Consider the following 21,938-nt stretch of genomic DNA (forward strand, 5'->3'; position numbering starts at 1 on the left):
TCTGATGTTCTCTCTGAAGATTCTCAAGTTGAAAGCGCTATCTTTCAAGAATCTTTTCAAGATGCCTCATCACCCAATGTGCGTTCAATGCATATAGTTTTTAATATATAATATTTATATCATAATAAATATTATATTATTGGATTATTAAATTTTTTAGTTAATATTTTTAATTCTTTTTTTAAATTATTTTTATTGGATTATTACTTTTAATTTATTACTTTCTTCATATACTAAATATTGTTTTATCGGATTATTAATTTATTTTAGTTAATTATTTTTTTTTAAATTGTCGAAGTATTTTTATTGAATTAATATATATCAATACATTTAGTTTTTAATATATAATATTTATATCATAATAAATACTATATTATTGGATTATTATTTTCTTTTAGTTAATTTTTGTAATTTCTTTTTTTTTTTTTAACTATTTTTTTATTGGATCATTACTTTTGATTTATTATTTCTTCATATACTAAATATTATTTTATTGGATTATTAGTTTATTTTTAATTTATAATAATAGTTCTTGTATATTTTATTGCTTCCACCACAAAATCGTAGGATACGCAAGATCATCGTCTCTCATCATCGAAATTATTATGATCAATGTCAAACACCTTCATTTCATGTAGCTTATAATGAGAAACCATAGGGAAAATACCACCACCATCACTCGGTCAACACCACCACTTATAATTGTTATAGGTGTTTGTTGCGCATTATGTGTGATATAAAGGATTCCAGTGGATTATGAAGAGGTTGTCGCAGGTGGCTACCTGCAATGCTGGGTGGAACAGGGTAGGGTATCTACTGAACAAATAAAATAATGTTTTGTAATATATAATAATCCCACAATAATATATATATATATATATATATATATATATATATATATATATATATATATATATATAATATTAAAAACTATATATACTGATATATAATAATTCAATAAAAAATTCCTTCGACTAAAAAAAATTAATAATAAAATTAACTAAAATAAATTAATAATCCAATAAAACTATATTTAGTATATGAAGAAAAATAATAAATTAGAAGTAATAATCTAATAAAAAATATATATAAAAAAAATTACGAAAATTAACTAAAAAAATTAATAATCCAATAATGTAATATTTATTACGATATAAATATTATATATTAAAATCTATATGTATTGATATATAATAATTCAATAAAAAAAAATTACTCCAAAAAACAAATTAAAAATCAACTAAAATAAATTAATAATCCAATAAAACAATATTTATTAATATATAATATTATATATTAAAAATAATATTTATTAATATTTAATACTTCAATAAAATAAAAAGCATGTATGCAAAAATGGTCCTTATAGTATGGTAAAAGACAAAACTGCGAAAATGATCACTGGGGGTAAAATTGTCATTTTAATAAAGTTAACAACGAACCTGTTAAACTTAACGGATGAGGGACCAAAACCACATAATATGAGAAACCACAGAGAACATTTTTACAGTTTTATATATATATATATATATATATATATATATATATATATATATATATATATATATATATATATATATATATATATATAAAGTTTGTAATAAGAATTGCTAAGAGAAATGATAAACATGAAAAAGGTTGGAAGCACTTTGCTTTTAAAATGTATGATGAGAGTGTGGGGGCAACTTTCCCTTTATTCACTTTATTTGAATTTCTGCTGGGGTTGTCTGTCTATTCAAAGCAGCAGTAACCAAAACCGCACTGCCTGGTTCTATTTAATTTTATTTTTATCAAAAATAAATACACAATTCCCTAGGGGCCCACCCTATTTTAACAGACTCCTATTTCTCAAATTCCATACTCAGCCACCAATCACAAAATCAATTTTTTTATACTCCAACGATCATTAATCATCTTAAAAAAGAATGATTATTCGTAATTTCCTTTTCATGATGTTAGACATTGTATGTAATTAGCATTTGTTATACAAAAAGGAAAAAAAAAAAAAATACTTTGCTGGATATAAGAAAAAGTAACAAACTTGATTTCCAAAATAAAAACTGCTTTTGAGGCAATCAAAACTATTTCAAAACTCTTCAATAATTAAGGTATAGAAATTTCACTTTACATTACATCATATTTTTATTGATGTGAAATTACTAAACTAACCTTTATATGTATGTATAATGTATGTACGTATTGTTGTAGTGGGGAAAAAGAAAAGGTACTTGATAGTCTTAACCGTAAACCGAAGACAGAAAAAGCTAGCAATTGATCAATGAGAATTTATAAAAGCCAAAACAAAAAGTGATTGCATGGGAGCTTTTGCTGATGACAGAGCAAGTACTACTGCTTTAATGAGTACAATGTGCATCAATTGTTGTACCCATAACAACATTTTTCCAATATCTCGACTCTACAAAAGTTATCTAACCAAGAAAATAAATATTAAAAGGTAAAGAAACTGATCATATTAACTACATGTATATATAAAGGTGGTGTATCATACATGCTACTACTATAGCCTATTCTTCTTCTTCTTCTTCTTCTTCTTCTTCTTCTTCTTCTTCTCTAGCTCAATAACAAACCCTAATTCAAACTGTGTTTCTTGAAGAACAACAGGTTGTGGATTAGAAAACTAGGGTTTCCTTCATCATTTAGAGAACCCTAATTCTACCATTTGTGTTTCTTTAAGATCAACAAGTGGGTGGGGTTTACAAGAGATAGAGTAACTAGGGTTTCGTTTTTTGAAGAAAGATAACACCATAGCTAGGGTTTCATCTTTAGAGGGGTGTGGGGGGTGGGTGTTGGAGCCAAGTGATGCGCTCAGGAGGTTGTACTGTACAACAGACACTAACAACAGAGGCTGCTTCTGTGTTGAAGCACTCTCTCAGCCTTGCAAGGAGGAGAGGCCATGCTCAGGTCACTCCCCTTCATGTCGCTGCGACTCTTCTTATGAGCTCAAGAGCCAGTATTCTAAGAAGAGCTTGCCTCAAATCACAAAACACTTCTTCCACTTCCCATAATACCCCTACTATTCTCCACAATCCCCATATTACCCCAACTACACCACCCCTCCATTGTAGGGCGCTTGAGCTTTGCTTCAATGTGGCTCTCAACAGGCTGCCGACGACTCCTGGGCCACTCCTCCATGGCCAACCTTCACTCTCTAATGCTCTCATTGCTGCACTCAAGAGAGCTCAAGCTCATCAGAGAAGGGGTTGTATTGAGAATCAACAGACTCAAACACAGCAACAGTGTCAGCAACAACAACAGCCGCCATTGTTAGCCATTAAAGTGGAGCTTGAGCAGCTCATTCTGTCGATTCTTGATGACCCGAGTGTTAGTAGGGTTATGAGGGAAGCGGGTTTCTCAAGTACTGCTGTGAAAAGCAATTTGGAAGATTTTTCTTCAAACTCTTTAACTTCTGCACCACGAGTGTTCTTTAGCAGCTCCGGTGGTGGCGTTTACTCATCTCCTTCATCACCAAACTCTGATCACCAGTACCACCCTCATCATCAAAACCCTAACTTTTGGCAAACCCATTTCTTGAATCACACTCCTGACCAAAACCCACTTTTCATTTCACCTTCGAAGAACACCCCATCTCCAGAATCCGATCATTCTTTGAAGAAAGATGTAAGCTTGGTTATGGAGGTTTTGCTAGGGAAGAAGCAAAGAAAAAACACAGTTATTGTCGGAGATTCTTTATCGATAACTGAAGGCGTAGTCATCGAGCTAATGGGAAAAGTAGATAAAGGCGATGTCCCTGATGAATTAAGATGTGCTCATTTCATAAAGTTTCAGTTCTCATCAGTGCCATTGAGGTTCATGAAAAGGGAGGAAGTGGAGATGAATTTATCAGATTTAAGAAGAAAAGTTGAATCATTGTCGTCATCAGGAGGAGGAGTGATCATATACGCAGGTGACTTGAAATGGACTGTGGATGAGAGAGAGATCGGAGTAACTGGTTATAGTCCAGTGGATCATCTTGTTGTTGAAATTGGGAGATTGGTTTCACAATATAATGTCACAAACAAAGTTTGGTTAATTGGAACTGCAAATTATCAGACATTCATGAAGTGCAAGAAGAAACAACCTTCGCTTGAGCTTCAATGGAGTCTTCAAGCTGTTTCTGTTCCTTCTGGTGGACTTGGATTGAGTCTCAATGCTACTACGACGACGAGGTAATTTAGGTTATTGTACAACTTCTATTGCATAAAGTACAATACTTTCGTTTACTTAATCGGATATCATATGAAAGCAACAAATTTGGTTATGTATTTAAGTGAAGTTTTAGAAATAAAATTGGCTTTTTTGAGTTTGTAGATAAAAACATTCTTGTGTCTGAACACAAAGGCATGAGAGCATGCTGACCCTGGAAAAAGTGACGTTGGAAGAGGAGACAGTGTTGTTGATTTTCATTTTTCTTTTTCTTTTTATTCGTTGCCTTTTAGTTTTGTCCTTATGCTCAAAATTGGGACATATTTTCTGATTGAACAAAAAGAAAGACAATGACCAATTTTCTCATTTTAAAAAACAAAAATGAAATTTATTTCCATTATTTTAGTTTCTATTTAATTTTGAGAAAAAAAATACGTTTTTAGTAATCAATAATTAAGAAAGGATTTTATTTATATTATATTCTTTCTATGTATAAAAAGCTAATACCCATATTTTTGCATTAGTAGTATAGTGAGTATTAATTATAATGGGGTTTCTAGAAAATTATTTATTTATATATTAATATGGTTATTGATGGTTTTGTAGTGGGCATGACTCAAGGGTAAACATGTCAAATAACACAAGTGATGAAATGGTGGATATGAAGCCATTGAAACACAACAAAGAGGAGGGAGACGATGATATGGTGGTGATGAGTTGTTGTGGAGAATGCAATTCCAATTATGAAAAGGAAGCTGCTGCCGCCGCCACCACAGCTGCCGGAAATAAGCCCTCCACCGTCTTACCATTTTGGCTTCACCCTTCAACATCTCCATCAAGCCTTCACAAGGTATGGTCATTGCTCCCATAATAATATGAAAATACTATAATACCCTTGACAAAGATTAATAACTCGTTGTTAATTAGTAGCTCACAAGATTTTTTGTGTCGGATTTTCAGGAAAACATAATTGAGCTTAGGAGGAAGTGGAACAGACTATGCCAAAGTCTACATCAAGGAAAGCAAAATCTGAATAACAATTGCATGAATTCATCATCATTAATCAGCAACGATAATCAAGGATTGATTGGAAAAAGCTACTCCTGCAACTCCTCACGCTATCCATTTTGGTCTAACAACAATAATCATGTCAAAAACATCTCATCGATCTCCTTTGGTGACACTTTGAAGTCTCAAAATGGTGGTGGAGAGCGTTCTTATCCTCGATTCAGAAGACAGCAATCTTGTCACATTGATCTCAGTTTCAGCAGCCGGAATCATTCCAATGTCGATCAAGAACCAAACTTGGATTGTCTCAAGAGTAGAGAAGACGATAAAGAAGTCAAAATCACACTTGGTCTTGGAAATTCGGCTTCAGATTTGTCCAAAAGACAAGATGTTTACAAGTGTTTACAAGAGAATGTGCCTTGGCATTCGGAGAAAATGCACTCGATTGTTGAGTTTTTGATGAGTACTTCATCGTCTAAAGCTGTAAAAAAGGATTCTTGGTTCTTGATGGAGGGTAATGACTCTATAGGGAAAAGAAGATTGGCAATGGCGATTACGGAGGCCATGTTTGGCTCTAGTGATTTGCTTTTGTGCTTTAACATGAGGGATTCGGTTAACAAATGTGAAAATCTTGAAAGGGCATTGAAAGGTCAAGAAAATGCTGTTGTTTTGGTGGAAGATGCTGATTTTGGAGATGGGAAGTTTTTAAAATCTTTAAGTGATGGATTTGAGAAGGGGAAATTTGGCGAAAATGGTCAAGTTATCTTCATTTTAAGTAAGGGTGATCATCTTGGTGATGATAAAAGAAGCCGATCTTCATTAGCCCGAATTAAATTGGTTGTGAACGAGATGAATTCAACTTCCGAAATTGATCAAAAACGAAAACCCAAATGGGATTCGGATGAATTTAGCAAGAGAAAAGTTCCAAGAATCGAAGAGGAAGAAGTCAAGAAAGACTTGTCTAGGCAATCAAGCTCAAATACTCTTGATCTCAATATTAAGGCTGAGGCACAAGATGATGACAATGAAAACACATTAGATTTCAGCCCTAATTCGAGTGATTTGACCCGCGAAATGGATGGTAGTCCAAGGAACCCACTCGGGTTTCTTGAAACGGTTAAAACCCGCTTTGTATTTGACCGATCTTTGGCTCGAGATAGCTTAATGAGAGAGAGCTTCTTGTTTAAGTTGAGAGCCGTATTAGCGATAGTGTTTGGGAGCATAGAATTTGAGTTGAAAGTGGAAGACATGGTGTTAGATGAGATTTTGTTTGGGTGTGGGTTATACTTGAATGGCTTGTTTGAGAAATGGCTTAAAGAAGTTTTTCAAACGAGCTTGGATATGGTTAAAAAAGGGGGGAAAGGAGTAAAAAGTTTAAGGGTTTCTTTGGTGATAGATGAAAAAGAAGGGGGTGGGGTTGGTATAGAAGAAAAGGATGAGGGGTTCATGGGTTCGAATCTCCCTAACAAAATCAAAATATGTTTTGTTATGTAGGTTTATTTTACCTTTGTAAAAATATGAAAATTTCTATAAATCAAATGTTTTGTTTATGTAGACCTTTGTTTTTTATATGACGATGCAAATAAATCAAAATATCCAATATGAAAAAATGTTATATGACTAAGTTACTGAACCCTTGAATCAAACAAAAAAAAAAAAACCTTATATCTTAAAGCTTTTTATATGGATATTATTGATCATCCAAATCAGTCTAATGAATTTTAAAAATATTGAGCTTTAGCTACTGATAATCTGAATTTCTTATTTAAGTCATTATCTATCTTTTTTTTTTTCAACAGTAAGTTAATATTTGTCAGGAATTCCTTAGTATATTGTAAGTTTGTAACATAAATGATAACAAATAACAAACATTTTTTCTATAATATGTGTACATATTATAAATAGTTAGTTGAAAATAGCAATGTACTTAAACTATATATAGATTCCTTTGTATGTTGTAAGTTTGTAACAAAAGTGATAACAAACATGTTTTCTTCCCTTTACTTTCTCTCTCTAACTATCTTAAAATGGTATCAAAGCAACATGGCTGGTTGTTCGATCCTAATTCTTTCTTGAATCATAATTATGAAAACGATTCCAATCATTGATCAAAATAATAGTTCATCATCTAAGCCAACAATTAATTCCTCTTCTATTGTGAAAGGAAATGATCATCAAATGTTTTTGGTATCAAATTTGCTTAATGGCAATGAGAGTTACACGCAATGGAAATTTTCAATTCAATTGGCACATGGGGCGAAGAAGAAGAAAATATTCATCGACGGCACATTGAAGAAACCTGAATCAGAAGGATTTGAGCTCGATGAATGGATAAGTAATGAATGTATGGTTCGATCATGGCTTCTTAGCACAATTTCAAAAGAAATCGTTAGAGCTTTCATATTTGCATCAATTACAAGATAATTATGATTGGAGCTTGAAGAACACTTTGGTGAAAGCAACGAACCTCTCATATATCGACTCCAAAGAAAAATTGCTTAGATTAGTCAAGGTGATTCGTCTCTTTCCAAGTATTACACAAAATTGAAACAACTCTGGGATCAATTAAACTCTACAATTCAATTATCTTTATGTACCTTTGGATCAGCTAAGGCGATTTCAGATTTTAACTCTTCTACAAGATTAATGCAGTTTCTCATGGGTTTGAATGATTCTTATGATGCATTATGTAATCAAATCCTTGTTTTAGATCCTTTACTTATTGTTTACAAGGCCTATTCTATGGCATTAGGTGTTGAAAAACAGAGAGAGATTCAAATGAATTTTACCAATTCAACTGATGTATCAGTTATGTTGGTAAGATCAACAAGTTACAATAATAATACTATGAAATCCTTCCGGTTCAAATCAAGAAATGATTCAAAAGGGAAAAATAATAATGATCATTACCATGATCATTGCAAAGTTAATGATCATTCAAAGGATGCTTGCTTCAAGATCTATGGCTATCCAGATTGGTACAAGGAACAAAAAGAAAAGAGAAAGTCAAATATGAATTATGCACACATGGCTAACAAATCATGTGCACATTAAAGTGAGAGCCCCATTAATGAGAATTCATAATGAAGGAACACAAATGAACAATCGATAGAAGATTTACTCCAACAGTTTACTCGGTTCATGAAATCAAATTAGAAGGTTGATGGTTATTTTGTAAACATGACACACTTTTGTGACTTTGCAGGTATGAACATTTCACTTCCAAATTCCATGAGAAGTGATAATTTAAAAAAAAAAAAGTACCTGCCTTGACACTAGAGCTACTGCTCACATGTGTTTAAATATTACTTCCATAAACAATCTTTGTCTCGTTTCCAAGTATACCCCTATCATTTTACCTGACAATTCAATCAAAGCTGTAACTCATACTAGTTCTATTGTTCTAAATCCAAGGCTAATTCTTAAGAATGTGTTACATGTTCCTAAATTCACATGTAATCTTCTTTCTGTCAAGTGTCTTGCTAAGTCTTCAAATATTTCTTTCTAATTCTACTCAACACATTGTATTTACAAGACCTTAAGACTAAGAAACTTCTTGTTTATGGAAGGATCATTGGAAATCTCCATGTTCTTGATAATCAGGGTCTTTTTTCTGTTTCACCTATTTCACAATGTTATCCTTGTAATCCTAGTAAATCTACACATTGATGTAATGTTGTTTAGACATGTAATAAATATTCTTTCTTTATATTGCGTAATAGACCAGGTCACTGTTGTGAGTCTACATTACTTCATCTAAAAATTTTTCCTCATAAAGTTGACAATTTGCAAATATCTAAACCAACTATTTATGATCAAGATAGTAATGACACTGAATCGGTAAAAGCTATGAATAAACAGCTTGAAGCTTTAGAGAAGAATGATACCTAGAAAATTATGCCCCTACTAGCAAATAAGAAAACTATTAGGTGTAAATGGGTATACAAAATTAATTTGCATCTAGATGGCACAATAGAGAGATATACGGCCAGACATATAGCAAAGGGGTACAATCAAGTTTGTGGAATTGATTATGTTGTTAACTTCTCTTCGGTTGAAAAAGTAGTTACACTAAGGATACTTAGGTTCATGCTTTATCTACTTCAATAATTGGTTTTTTACATCAATTAGACATAAATAATGCATTTTTCATGGCTCTCTTGAAAAATAAGTGTACTTACTTCCACCATAAGGTTTTGAAAAAGCCAAAAAGGGTGAAGTATGTAGGTTGAATAAATCTTTATATGGTTTGAAGCAGGCCAGTGGGTAGTGGCATTTAGAGTTTTGTAATAAATTTTTGAATTTTGGCTTCAAACATTCATCATGATCATTTCTTATTCACAAAAGGAGAAGGAAAGAATTTTTTAGCCTTACTTGTTTATATCAATGATATTTTAATCATAGGACTAGATAAGGATCTTAGTAAATAAGTAAAATCTTAACTGCATGATATATTCATAATTTAAGATCTTGGTGATGCAATCTTTTTTCTAGGAATTGACTTATTGAAGACATAGAAGGGTCTCTATGTAAATCAAAGAAAATATGTTATTGATATACTTTCAGAAGTGGGGTTAATAGGGGTGAAGCCAACATCCAGTCCATTCATCAAACATATGCAATTGTACATGGATTTGGGCCAATTATTGGCAAATCTAGAAAGATATGTGAAATTGGTTGGAAAATTACTCTAACTCAATTTCACAAGACCGAATATTAGTTATGCAATGCAACAATTAAGTCAATATTTTCATAAACCAATTGAAATAAATTGGAATGATGCTATAAAAGTCTTAAAGTACTTAAAAGGATCTTCATTAAAGGGCTTGTTTATTTTGATAAAAACTCTTCAACTCTTGAAATCACTACATATAGTGATTCTAACTGGGCAATTTGTAAGGCCATGAGAAGATCCTTAATAGGGTATTGCATATTTATTAGATCATATTTGATGTCGTGGAAAACAAAGAAACAAAATACAGTATCAAGATCACTGAGGAAAGTATAGTATAGAAGTCTGGCTGCAACTGTGTGTGAACTTCTATGGATAAGTTACATCATTAGAGACTTAAAAATTATAGTCCAAATTCTTGTATCATTATGGTGTGACAACAAGGCTGCTATCCATATCACATAAAATCCCAGTTTCCATGAAAGGACTAAGCATCTGGATATTGAGTGTCACTTGATAAGAGATCAATACAAGACATGATTTTTTTTATTCCTAAATACATTCCAACTAAGCAGCACATTGCAGACATGTTTACAAACGGATTATATGGACCACAATTTTAAATATCCATGCCCAAGATACACCAGTAAGGTATTCATCAAGGAGGTTTAACTTGAAGGGAGGATGTAAAATCTATGAAAAGTCCCAAAATCCCAGAAGGGAGGATGCAGTCAACCCGAGCTCTTCTCTTTGGAACCAGAAGTACCTGAAACATAACTAAAAACTATAAACACAAAGCTTAGTGACATCCCCAAAATACCACATACCGTTCATAAACAAGTAAACACACAATAGGCCTCGCCCTATCATCGAGCCCCGTCCAACATCGGGCCCCGCCCGACATCGATCCCCACTCGATAAACAGATCGGGCTCGGTGCAGCATACATATAACATATATGAGGTAATGTAACATCTCGAGTTCAGGAGTGCAAGTTCTGGGTTCAAAGTGAAAATGTGAATGGGCAACTCGGCGAGTCCATGGGTGGACTCAGCGAGTAGGGTCGCAATTCTGGTCGCGTGTTAAGTGGCCAACTTGGCGAGTCGGCGGCTGGACTCGGCGAGTTGGTGATGTGTGGAGAAAACCCTAATTTCGGGGGTTGAGCCCTATAGAAAGGACATTATAAACTATCCCCAGCCTCCTTACTCTCCCGTGAAGTCCAGAAAACCCTAATGCGCGTTTGTAAGTGATTTTGAGAGCATTTAAACCTTGGAGAAGTGTTTTTGGAAGAGATCTTGGAGAGTTAAGAGGCTTGGAGCAAGGGTCTTTGCAAGGATTTGGATTTCTCTTCTGTTGGAGCTTTCTTTTGAGGTATTATTTCATTGCTTGGGCTGATATTCATCTAGATTCATCATTTTGGAGTTTTTGGAAAGTATAGCTTGTGATATTTTGAGTTTGAAGGTTAGATCTGCGGCTACTACCTCAGATTTGGAATGGAGAAGGTCTAGAGTGCATTAAATTCCCTGTTCTTGAGTGATTGGTGAAGCCATCTTGTCCCAAACCCTAACCCTAGAGTGTTATATGCTTAGATCTCTTTGGATTCACATAAAGTTTGCCACTTTACATGATGGATGGTTTGTAGAAGGGTAGATCTATGGTTTGGATCATCTGCATGGCCTGGAAAGCCTCTGTATGGATTAAGACCTAAGGGTACTCGGCGAGTCACAAGGGTGTACCCAGCGATTTGCTTGAAGATGGGCAGGAACTCGACGAGTTGGAAGAACAACACGACGAGTTGGTTGAAGATAGTCTTAGACTCGACGAGTCTGTTCTTGGACTCGGCGAGTCTGGTCGTGGGATCCTAACCTTTTTCTGGTTAAGCTGTGAATCGATGAGTCAAGGGATGACTCGGTGATTTGAGTGAGAAAGGAATCAGAGTTTGTTGAACTCGGCGAGTCTTGGGGCGAATCGGCGAGTTGAGTCGCGGATTGGGTGTTCTGAGCATGGGGACTCGACGAGTCAGCGGGTTGACTCGGCGAGTAGAGTCAGTCAAGAGGTTGACCTTGACTTGACTTTGACTAAGGGTTGACCAGTTGACTTCTAGGGGCATTTTCGTAATTGTTGGCATTTGTTTTGAGTTCAGTGTTTTGGTGTTGGCTAGTAGTGGAGATCGTGTCAGTGGTCGGAGCAGCTTGGTCTTATCTTTTCATTCGGCAGTTGCGACGTGAGTTATCCTCACTATATCGATAGGCTCTACGGCACCAAGGCCCGCCCTTTATTGGATTGTAATCTGGGTATCGCTGTTATGTTATTTCTTTGCTATGTTGCATCCTGGTAGTTAGGATGGTATATGTTAGAGACCTAGTTAAGGTCGGTATCCTGGTATATAGGATAATGCTATGCTAGTGACCGGTTAGGTCAGTATCCTGGTTAGGATGATGATATGTTATGTGATCTGTTAGATCGGTTTGATTGGATGTGAATTGTTATATGATTGAATGTTTATGTGCACATAGTTGTTGGACTGGGGTTGGGTTGAGGCGGGTCCTGCTTTGTGCTGTAGGCCAACATACCCAGGGTGGACCGGTTATCCCGAAGGCCCAACGAGCGGTCCGGATAGGCTGTAGGCCCCAAGAGGGCGGACCAGACGTGCCGAGGCTCGGAAAGTGGACCAGGCCAACTGAAGGCCCAGTGTGGGCGGACCAGTCATACTGTAGACTCAGAGAGTGGACTAGGTGGATTGAAGGTCCGGTGCGGGCGGACCAATCACACTGTAGACTCGATGTATATGGCTAGACTCGGAGGGTGGACCAGTTGGACTGAACGCCCGGTACGGCGGACCAGTCACACAGTAGACCTGAAGTGCATCGCTGTTCTGTGTTCTGTTATGATATGGCATGTTGTGCGTGTATGGTATATGTGGTTGGTATTTTGAGGGTATCTCACTAAGCTTTCGGGCTTACAGTTGTGGTTTAATGTTTTTAGGTTCTTCAGGAGATCGTGGCAAGGCAAAGGCGTGATCGTACCGCTCCTCATGATTATGTCTTACGATGTGATTCTGGGAAGACTCTTATAATAATTGTATTGAAAACCTTTTTGTAATAACTTTATGAAACTGGGTTGTTTTTGAAAAGTTTAAATTGGTTGAAATTTTTAGAGTGTTACAAGTTGGTATCCGAGCCTTGGTTTGAGTGAATTGGAGGAACATTCGTGTGAATCTAGTCTCAAATCAATGAGAGTTTTCAAAAGAGAATTTAAAATGGTTTTCAAAATGAGTAAAAGAGGACGCGGAGGTACGATCAGCCGGAGCCAGTAAGTAACCCCAAAATACCATACATGATATTTGTTTTTGAGTTATGATAGAACAACATGCTAGTACTAGGCTAGGGATCTTCAGGATTTCATGATAATGTTGCCTGATTTATGATGCCTGCTAGCCTAGGGTTTCTTCCGTGGGAGATTTCCAGTGTTCCTCTAGGAGTGAGGGTTGAGTGCTTGTTATGTATGTTCTTCACTAGTGTGTTGTGGTGATACTTGATACAAATATGGTTAGGTGTGGAAGGTAGTATAGGCCCGTACTACTGAAAGCACAGGACCCATACACGTATCAAAGAAACCACAACCTCTAGGGTTGGGTTGGGGGTTGGTTCCCGGGTTAGTGGGAAGTATCTGAGATCTTGCGGCGTTTTTCAGTATGGTGGTTACGAGGCATGCTGATCCGGGTCAGGATCGGGAGCAGGAGAAGGCGGTCAGGGTGGGTCAGTACTGCCCGAGGTTATTGGTCAAATGAGCACGGACGAGTTGGATGCTAGGATTCATAAGATCCTGCATGATGAGGTTGATGCGTTGTTCCGGGCCGAGTTGCCGGAACTGTTTAGGTCGATCAAGACCGCTATGGTTGAGTATTTTTATGAGTGTTATGCAGCTCTTATGGAGACGGCTGCCGCGGAGGCTACAGCGGCTGTAGCAGCGGCAGGGGGAGGAGCTGGTAGAGGTTTTCAGTATCGGGACTTCGATAATACGAATCCCCTACCTTCGATGGGGTTCAGGACCCGATTGTTGCTATGAGATGGTTGTCGGACGTGGAGGGGTGTTTCTTCACGTGTTCATGCCCTGCTGATCAAAGGGTGAGGTGTGCTCTGAACCTGTTGAGGCTCGGGGCGAAGGATTGGTGGAGATTGACCACAGGGTCATATTCGGATGCGCAGAGGGCTGTGGTTTCCTGGGATCAGTTCCGGGAGGTGTGTATCACTCATTATGTTCCGCGGGTTGAGAGAGAGAGAGAGAGGTTGGCTCAGGAGTTCCTGGAGCTGAAGTAGGATTCGAAGTCGGTGACGGAGATCACCGGGATGTTCACTGAGAGGGCGATGTTTTGCCCTGAGTTTGTTTCGGAGCAGGCTCAGATGTCCCAATATCTGAGGATGCTCAAGAGGGATATCAGGCAGTTTGTGTCTACGCAGAGGTGTGAGACCTTGTTAGAGTTGCAGGAGGCCGCCAGGCGGCATGAGTTGGAGATTGAGTTGCAGTTGAGAGAGCAGAGGCAGGCCCCGACACATTCGCAGCCGGCACCGAAACGTTCGAAGACCGTTGATTCTAGATTGGGAAATCAGAGCAGCCGCGCTTGTGGGAAGTGTGGGAAGGGTCACACCGGAGTTTGTAGGTCCGGTGGTGCATGCCACAAGTGCTGAAAGGAGGGGCATTATGCGAGGTATTGTCGGAAGACAGCCCCGGTTCAGGATTTGAGGATTTGTTATCACTGCCATTAGGTTGGACACTTAAGGGTCAACTATCCACAGCTTGCTGCAGGACCGGTGCAAGCTCCATCACCGGCCACTTTGTGGATTACGGGTGGATGTCAAGGTGGATCGGAGCCCCCAAGGGCTCAGGGTCGTGCTTTTTAGCCTACAGCAGAGGAGGTCAGGGCAGTGCCGGATGCAGCTGCGGGTATGTTTCTTTCTTGATGTCCTGTTATCTTGTGATTATTATGGAGTATTGTATTTCTTCTAGTCTCGTTGTGTGATCTCTAGTATTGTATTCGTTGTTCCTTTAGGGTTATGGTATGGTTAAGGGTTTGGTGATGGGAATTTCGTTGATTATCATTCATGAGGATTATTAGTGGCAAATCCGTCTATTGGTCTGAATGTCGGGGAGCATCTGTAGTCTGAGGAGTGGTTAGCTGAAGGACGGGTCTCTTTCGAGCCCGAGATGATCAGTGCTGATATGTAGTTTTGTGAAGGTTGCTCGTTCTAATGAGAATCAGTTCGCGTGTGTAACGCCCGTAGATTAGGGCTAGTCAATTTAGAGACGATAAGCATCAAAAATGAATTTTTGATGGAAGATTATTTAGAAGGATTAAACTTAATCAAGTTTTAGTATATGTCACAAGGTTTCCGTGAATATAAAGAACGCCGAAATCCGAGTTATAATGAAGAAGTTATGACCTGTCGAAGTTTCGTGACAGAACCGGCATGACCTAGCGCGACCCAGCGCGACGTAAATAGTGAATTTAAGGTAGATAGATATCTATCCTTAGTGATCTAAATGAGAGTCTAAGATTTCTTCGATAGTAGTCCAACGATAAAAAGACAGACGAAAACGGAGTTCAGATGAAGGAGTTATGAGTTTATAACGGAGTTTTCCTGTCCCGGCCTACTAAAGATAATATATAAGTAATATACTTATAATATATTAAAAATAAAGTCAAAATTAGCCAATGGAGTCTAAACGAGAGTTGTAGAGCATAATCTCACCTTCGCGTCGATATAAAGAACGTCGAAAACGGAGTTTGTATGCGAAAGTTATGAATTTCTGAAGTTCGGGGCGCGAAACCCCAAAACTGTCAGAGACCACGACGTGGCAAGTCTCCTGACACCTCCGGGAGGCCCCCAGATGCAACTTGGGATGACGCATGCAGTGTCGACCAAGCCCACGACGTGGAAAAAGGTTGCCACGACGTGGCAAGGGCCAAATTTGCCCTAAAAATAGATTTGAAGAGCCAGACGTTTAGGGTTGCTATTTTCTCTCTTCTCTCTCCCGTTTTACCCCGATTTGTGTTCCAGAAGTACCCCGAAGCCCCAGTATCATTCCCGAGTCCCGAAGCAAGATCCGAAGCCCCGAGAATCCCGAAGAGCGTGATTCCCGAGTCGAAGCTCTGCCCGCGAGAAGTTCGATTTTTGTGAAGATCTTACAGATCTGCGGAGAGATACTACTTCTACAAGCCATAGTGTTGTCCGATCATCTTCTGATCAAGTGAGTGTATAGTCACTTTCGTCTTACACATAGATATGAAGTATTTTATAAAATACGTGCAATGTGTATATATATAGTTGTTTATATGTGTGAGTGTGTAGTTACTTTCTTCTAACACATAAATATTAAGTATTTTCTATAAAATACGTGCTATGTGTATAATATAAAGTTGTTTATACGTGTGGGTGTATAGTCCCTTTCATAAACATGGGTATAATACAAGTATTGTTTGAATGTATTAAGTATATGTTTGGGAGAGTGTGTGGTTACTTTCTTCTAACACATAAATATGAAGTATTTGTTATAAAATACGTGCTATGTGTTTATATATTGTTGTTTATTTGAGATGAGTATGGAATGAATGTTTCATATAGTTTTTAAATGAGTTAAACTGTATATATATTTTATATCTACAAATATGTTGGGTAGAACATGGGTAGATGAGATAGTTGGTATGTGATAAAATGATGAGGTATGAAAGATGATTAAGAATGATATTGGTAAATGCACCAATTAAGGAATGTCATAAAACTAGCAGATGCGCTTGAGAATAATATTGGTAGATGCACCAAGTAGTAAATGTCGTGATCTTGGCAGACGCGCCAAATAGAGATTGTCGTAACAATAGTAGATGCCCTTATAGGGTAATCTTGGCAGATGCGCTTATAGGATAATCTTGGCAGATGCACTTATAAGATAATGTCGGCAGATGCGCCTAAAAGAGAATGTCATAAACCTGGCAGTCGCGCCTCATAGTGTATGACGTAATCCTGGCAGAGGCGCTTAAAGGATAATATTGGCAGATGCGCCTTATGTAGAAATGGAAGTTTGTGCTAATTCCTTAGTTTAATCCTTAGGAATGAATGAAGGAAGGATAGTTGATTAATAGGGTAAAACCTTAAGAAATAAAGAAGATAATGGTGATGGGTAATTGGTTTGATTGTTTAATGGTTGAATATAATAATTATATTATTGTGGGTCGAAAACCCTATATGCTCACCAGGCTCCCAAGCCTGACCTACTCAGTTTAATTGTATCACAGGTATCGATACGAAGCTGCTTTGCACTGAGAGATTAAAGGAGATATAAATCTTTAGTGTAAATAATGTAAGTTCTGTTTATGCTTATGTGTCTGTATCGGAACATGACATCCCGAGATAATGTTATATAATAAAAATACATTTCTTTAAAGAAATGCTTTGATAAATCTTTATCATATTTTGGGAACAAATTCCGCAACCGTTTTCTTTAAACGAATACTCTGATTTATAAAACAAAGCATAAACAAATCGGTCTTTTCTGGCCGTGAAATTGGGGATGTCACAGTTGGTATCAGAGCATTAGTTTAAGCGAACTAGGAATCTGTAGGATTTGTAGACTTAAACTTAGAATGCTAAGTAATGATTGTGAGGAGTGTGTCTAAAATATGTTAGGTAGTACACCTAAATTGACACAAGCACTAGTTTATTTTAGGAATGATGCCTAAAATGCTTTTATGTGCTAATTGTTTTGTGTGATAGCTAAATTGATGCTATTATTTGTTCGGATCTATGGTCTGTTGCCGACCGGATCTGGAAACCTTATGTGTTTAGGATTCTAAGCGTACGACTACGAAATTAGAACTAGCATGTAAACGTTTCGGGGTGATAAGGAGATTTATACGTTTATCGTAATTAAAAACTTTCTTATCTTAAAAATTCTCGCTTGGTACACCAAATGTCTGCTTGGATGTTCAAGAGGTCATGGTGAAGACTTGTAGAGATTTGAGTAAATAAAGGAAATGAAAAGGGATTATGATAGTGAATGACACCTATCGGAAGATATCGTAAGAGTGGTGTCATGCCTTTATTTTATGTCTGATAAAATAACGGAACGTTTAGAGGAGTACGGTACGTCTAAAGTACAAATTTGATTGGCGGGATGATGGAACGGTTGGTGTAATTCTTGAAGTTGTATCATCGTCTGGTATTTCCATCACCAATCGAGTTGAATTAGAGTTGATGATTCAAGATTGAGCAATGAAAAAGTCCTAGTAGAGTCTAGGAAAATTGTTTATGATTATTTGGACAAATTCATATGTGTTAAATTGTTTTGTGATTTTCTTGTATGGTGACTTGGTCGACTGCGGGACAATACTTGGGACGAGTATGAGTAGGTGTGAAAGGTAGTAGATGCATATACTACCAGAAGCACATGACTCGCACTTGGATCAGGGAAAGTCACAAGGTTACCAAGAAGCTAGTAATTGATTCCGTTTTGTTCAAGTGTGTCATTACCCTTGTTTCGGTAGTGACTAGTAAGATGGTTGTTATTCCGACCCTAGTGGTCATATCAAAAATTGAGTCCGACTACGAGGAGTTTGTTACGTGGTTCATGGAACCAAGTTCGATGTAACATCTGACCTAAGTCAAAAGATTGAAATCAATGCGATCGATAGCATCGCGCTCGTTGTTAAGGAAGCTTGTAGCTAGAAATGCTACATGTAAAAATGTGATTATATCACGTTAGAATATGAAAGAAGGTATATTCCATTCTGGAATTTGACTCTAAGAGACTTGAGTCTAAGCGTTGCATCATACGATGAGAGGTCATTAGAAAACGACCCATCGATTTGTTATAGTAGATAAATGAAAGTATTTATCCTGAGAAGAAGAAGGAGTCCACAATAAGGACTTATTTTGTAACTTGGAAATTATGATTGAAAGTACAGCATAGTACGATAAGAAGATGCAAGATTGGGCATCGTCTGCGGTCAAGAAAACCATAGAGTTAAATACTCTTTCGAGGAAAACATAGAAGTTACGGTTATTACTTAGGATGGAGAGATAGCGTATGGAGTCAGTATATGAATCCTGTTTCGTTGATGATTCCAGGACATAATCATCCTAAGGGGGAGATAATTGTAACGCCCGAAGATTAGGGCTAGTCAATTTAGAGACGATAAGCATCAAAAATGACTTTTTGATGGAAGATTATTTAGAAGGATTAATCTTAACCAAATTTTATTATATGTCACAAGGTTTCTATGCATATAAAGAACGCCGAAATCCGAGTTATAACGAAGAAGTTATGACCTGTCGAAGTTTCGCGACAGAACCGACACGACCTAGCGCGACCCAGCGCGACGTAAACAGTGAATTTAAGGTAGATAGATATCTATCCTTAGTGATCTAAACGAGAGTTGAAGATTTCTTCGATAGTAGTCCAACGATAAAAAGACAGACGAAAACGGAGTTCAGATGAAGGAGTTATGAGTTTATAAAGGAGTTTTGCTGTCCCGGCCTACTAAATATAATATATAAGTAATATACTTATAATATATTAAAAATAAAATCAAAATTAGCCAATGGAGTCTAAACAATAGTTGTAGAGCATAATCTCACCTTCGCGTCGATATAAAGAACGTCGAAAACGGAGTTCGTATGCGAAAGCTATGAATTTCTGAAGTTCGGGGCGCGAAACCCCAAAATTGTCAGAGACCACGACGTGGAAAAAGGTTGCCACGACGTGACATAGGCCAAATTTGCCCTATAAATAGATTTGAAGAGCCAGACATTTAGGGTATCTATTTTATCTCTTCTCTCTCCCGTTTTACCTCGATTTGCGTGCCAGAAGTACCCCGAAGCCCCGGTATCATTCCCGAGTCCCGAAGCAAGATCCGAAGCCCCGAGAATCCCGAAGAGCGTGATTCCCGAGTCGAAGCTCTGCCCGCGAGAAGTTCGATTTTTGTGAAGATCTTACAGATCTGCGGAGAGATACTACTTCTACAAGCCGTAGTGTTGTCCGATCATCTTCTGATCAAGTGAGTGTATAGTCACTTTCGTCTTAGACATAGATATGGAGTATTTTATAAAATACGTGCAATGTGTATATATATAGTTGTTTATATGTGTGAGTGTGTAGTTACTTTCTTCTAACACATAAATATTAAGTATTTTCTATAAAATACGTGCTATGTGTATAATATAAAGTTGTTTATACGTGTGGGTGTATAGTCCCTTTCATAAACACGGGTATAATACAAGTATTGTTTGAATGTATTAAGTATATGTTTGGGAGAGTGTGTGGTTACTTTCTTCTAACACATAAATATGAAGTATTTGTTATAAAATACGTGCTATGTGTTTATATATTGTTGTTTATTTGAGATGAGTATGGAATGAATGTTTCATATAGTTTTTAAATGAGTTAAACTGTATATATATTTTATATCTACAACTATGTTGGGTAGAACATGGGTAGATGAGATAGTTGGTATGTGATAAAATGATGAGGTATGAAAGATGATTAAGAATGATATTGGTAGATGCACCAATTAAGGAATGTCATAAAACTAGCAGATGCGCTTGAGAATAATATTGGTAGATGCACCAAGTAGTAAATGTTGTGATCTTGGCAGACGCTCCAAATAGAGATTGTCGTAACAATAGTAGATGCGCTTATAGGGTAATCTTGGCAGATGCGCTTATAGGATAATCTTGGCAGATGCGCTTATAAGATAATGTCGGCAGATGCGCCTAAAAGAGAATGTCATAAACCTGGCAGTCGCGCCTCATAGTGTATGACGTGATCCTGGCAAAGGCGCTTAAAGGATAATATTGGCAGATGCGCCTTATGTAGAAATGGAAGTTTGTGCTAATTCCTTAGGTCAATCCTTAGGAATGAATGAAGGAAGGGTAGTTGATTAATGGGGTAAAACCTTAAGAAATAAAGAAGATAATGGTGATGGGTAATTGGGTTGATTGTTTAATTGTTGAATATAATAATTATATTATTGTGGGTCGAAAACCCTATATGCTCACCAGGCTCCCAAGCCTAACCCACTCAGTTTAATTGTAGCACAGGTATCGATATGAAGCTGTTTTGCACTGAGAGATTAAAGGAGATGTAAATATTTAGTGTAAATAATGTAAGTTCTGTTTATGCTTATGTGTCTGTATCGGAACATGACATCCCGAGATAATGTTATATAATAAAAATGCATTTCTTTAAAGAAATGCTTTGATAAATCTTTATCATAATTTGGGAACAAATTGCGCAACCGTTTTCTTTAAACGAATACTCTGATTTATAAAACAAAGCATAAACAAATCGGTCTTTTCTGGCCGTAAAATTGGGGATGTCACAGCGTGTAAGGGATTGTGTTGTGTAGGGTTGTTAAGGGAGGTCGGTGATGGCGACCGGTGGTTGATAGTCAGTGCTCTAAGTGGGGAGAATTGGAAATTCTCCGGAAGATCGACAAGCATGAGTAGTCCATTAGCTGTTTGGGGATTCAGCAGCGGTTCGGTCAGCCAAAAGCGTAGGCTGGTATGAGCAAGTGACAGGCAGACGGGGCGGGATACAAACCAAGGGTTTTGTGAGAAATGGTGATTGATTGTGGAAGGCCTGGGATCAGGCCGGGTTTGAGTATGTAGGATGGAGTCAGAGTTCGGACCCCCTAGAGGGCTAGAACAGAATGCATGGGAGAGTTTTTCGTGGAGGGATAATTCGGGATGTTGGATGCTAGTTGAGCGGACCGGATAGACTGAAGGCCGGTGGGCGTACCAGTCAGGCCGAAGGCTCGGAGGACGGTCCAGACAGGTGAAGGCCCTGGAGGGCGGTCCATACCTGCTGAAGGTTCTAAGAGTGGTCCAGATTGGTTGAAGGCCTGGTAAGGCGGTCCAGTCATGCTGAAGACTCTGCATGTGTTGATAGATTTGTGTGAGGAGATGGAAGGAGTATGTTGCGATGTGATAGCATCAGAAGGTCTAGCCCTAGGTATTGATCATGATTAGTGGAAGGTAGTGCATGGACCCGAGAGTCTTTGCGAGCAGATTCAGAGCATGTGTGGTGCATGGGATAGCAGT

The 21,938-nt window shown here is 37.4% G+C and overlaps 1 protein-coding gene across 1 annotated transcript; it reads left to right on the forward strand.

Moving 5' to 3' along the window:
- Positions 1 to 2,477: 2,477 nt before the first annotated feature.
- Positions 2,478 to 6,726, forward strand: LOC111913853 (protein SMAX1-LIKE 4). The gene is made up of 3 exons (XM_023909562.3): positions 2,478 to 4,187; positions 4,771 to 5,014; positions 5,125 to 6,726. The coding sequence occupies exons 1-3, from the start codon at positions 2,821 to 2,823 to the stop codon at positions 6,664 to 6,666; spliced, it is 3,153 nt and encodes a 1,050-aa protein (XP_023765330.1). The 5' UTR covers positions 2,478 to 2,820; the 3' UTR covers positions 6,667 to 6,726.
- Positions 6,727 to 21,938: the final 15,212 nt, after the last annotated feature.

Source organism: Lactuca sativa, chromosome 5, assembly GCF_002870075.4.
Source record: "Lactuca sativa cultivar Salinas chromosome 5, Lsat_Salinas_v11, whole genome shotgun sequence".
Classification (NCBI taxonomy): Eukaryota; Viridiplantae; Streptophyta; class Magnoliopsida; order Asterales; family Asteraceae; genus Lactuca; species Lactuca sativa.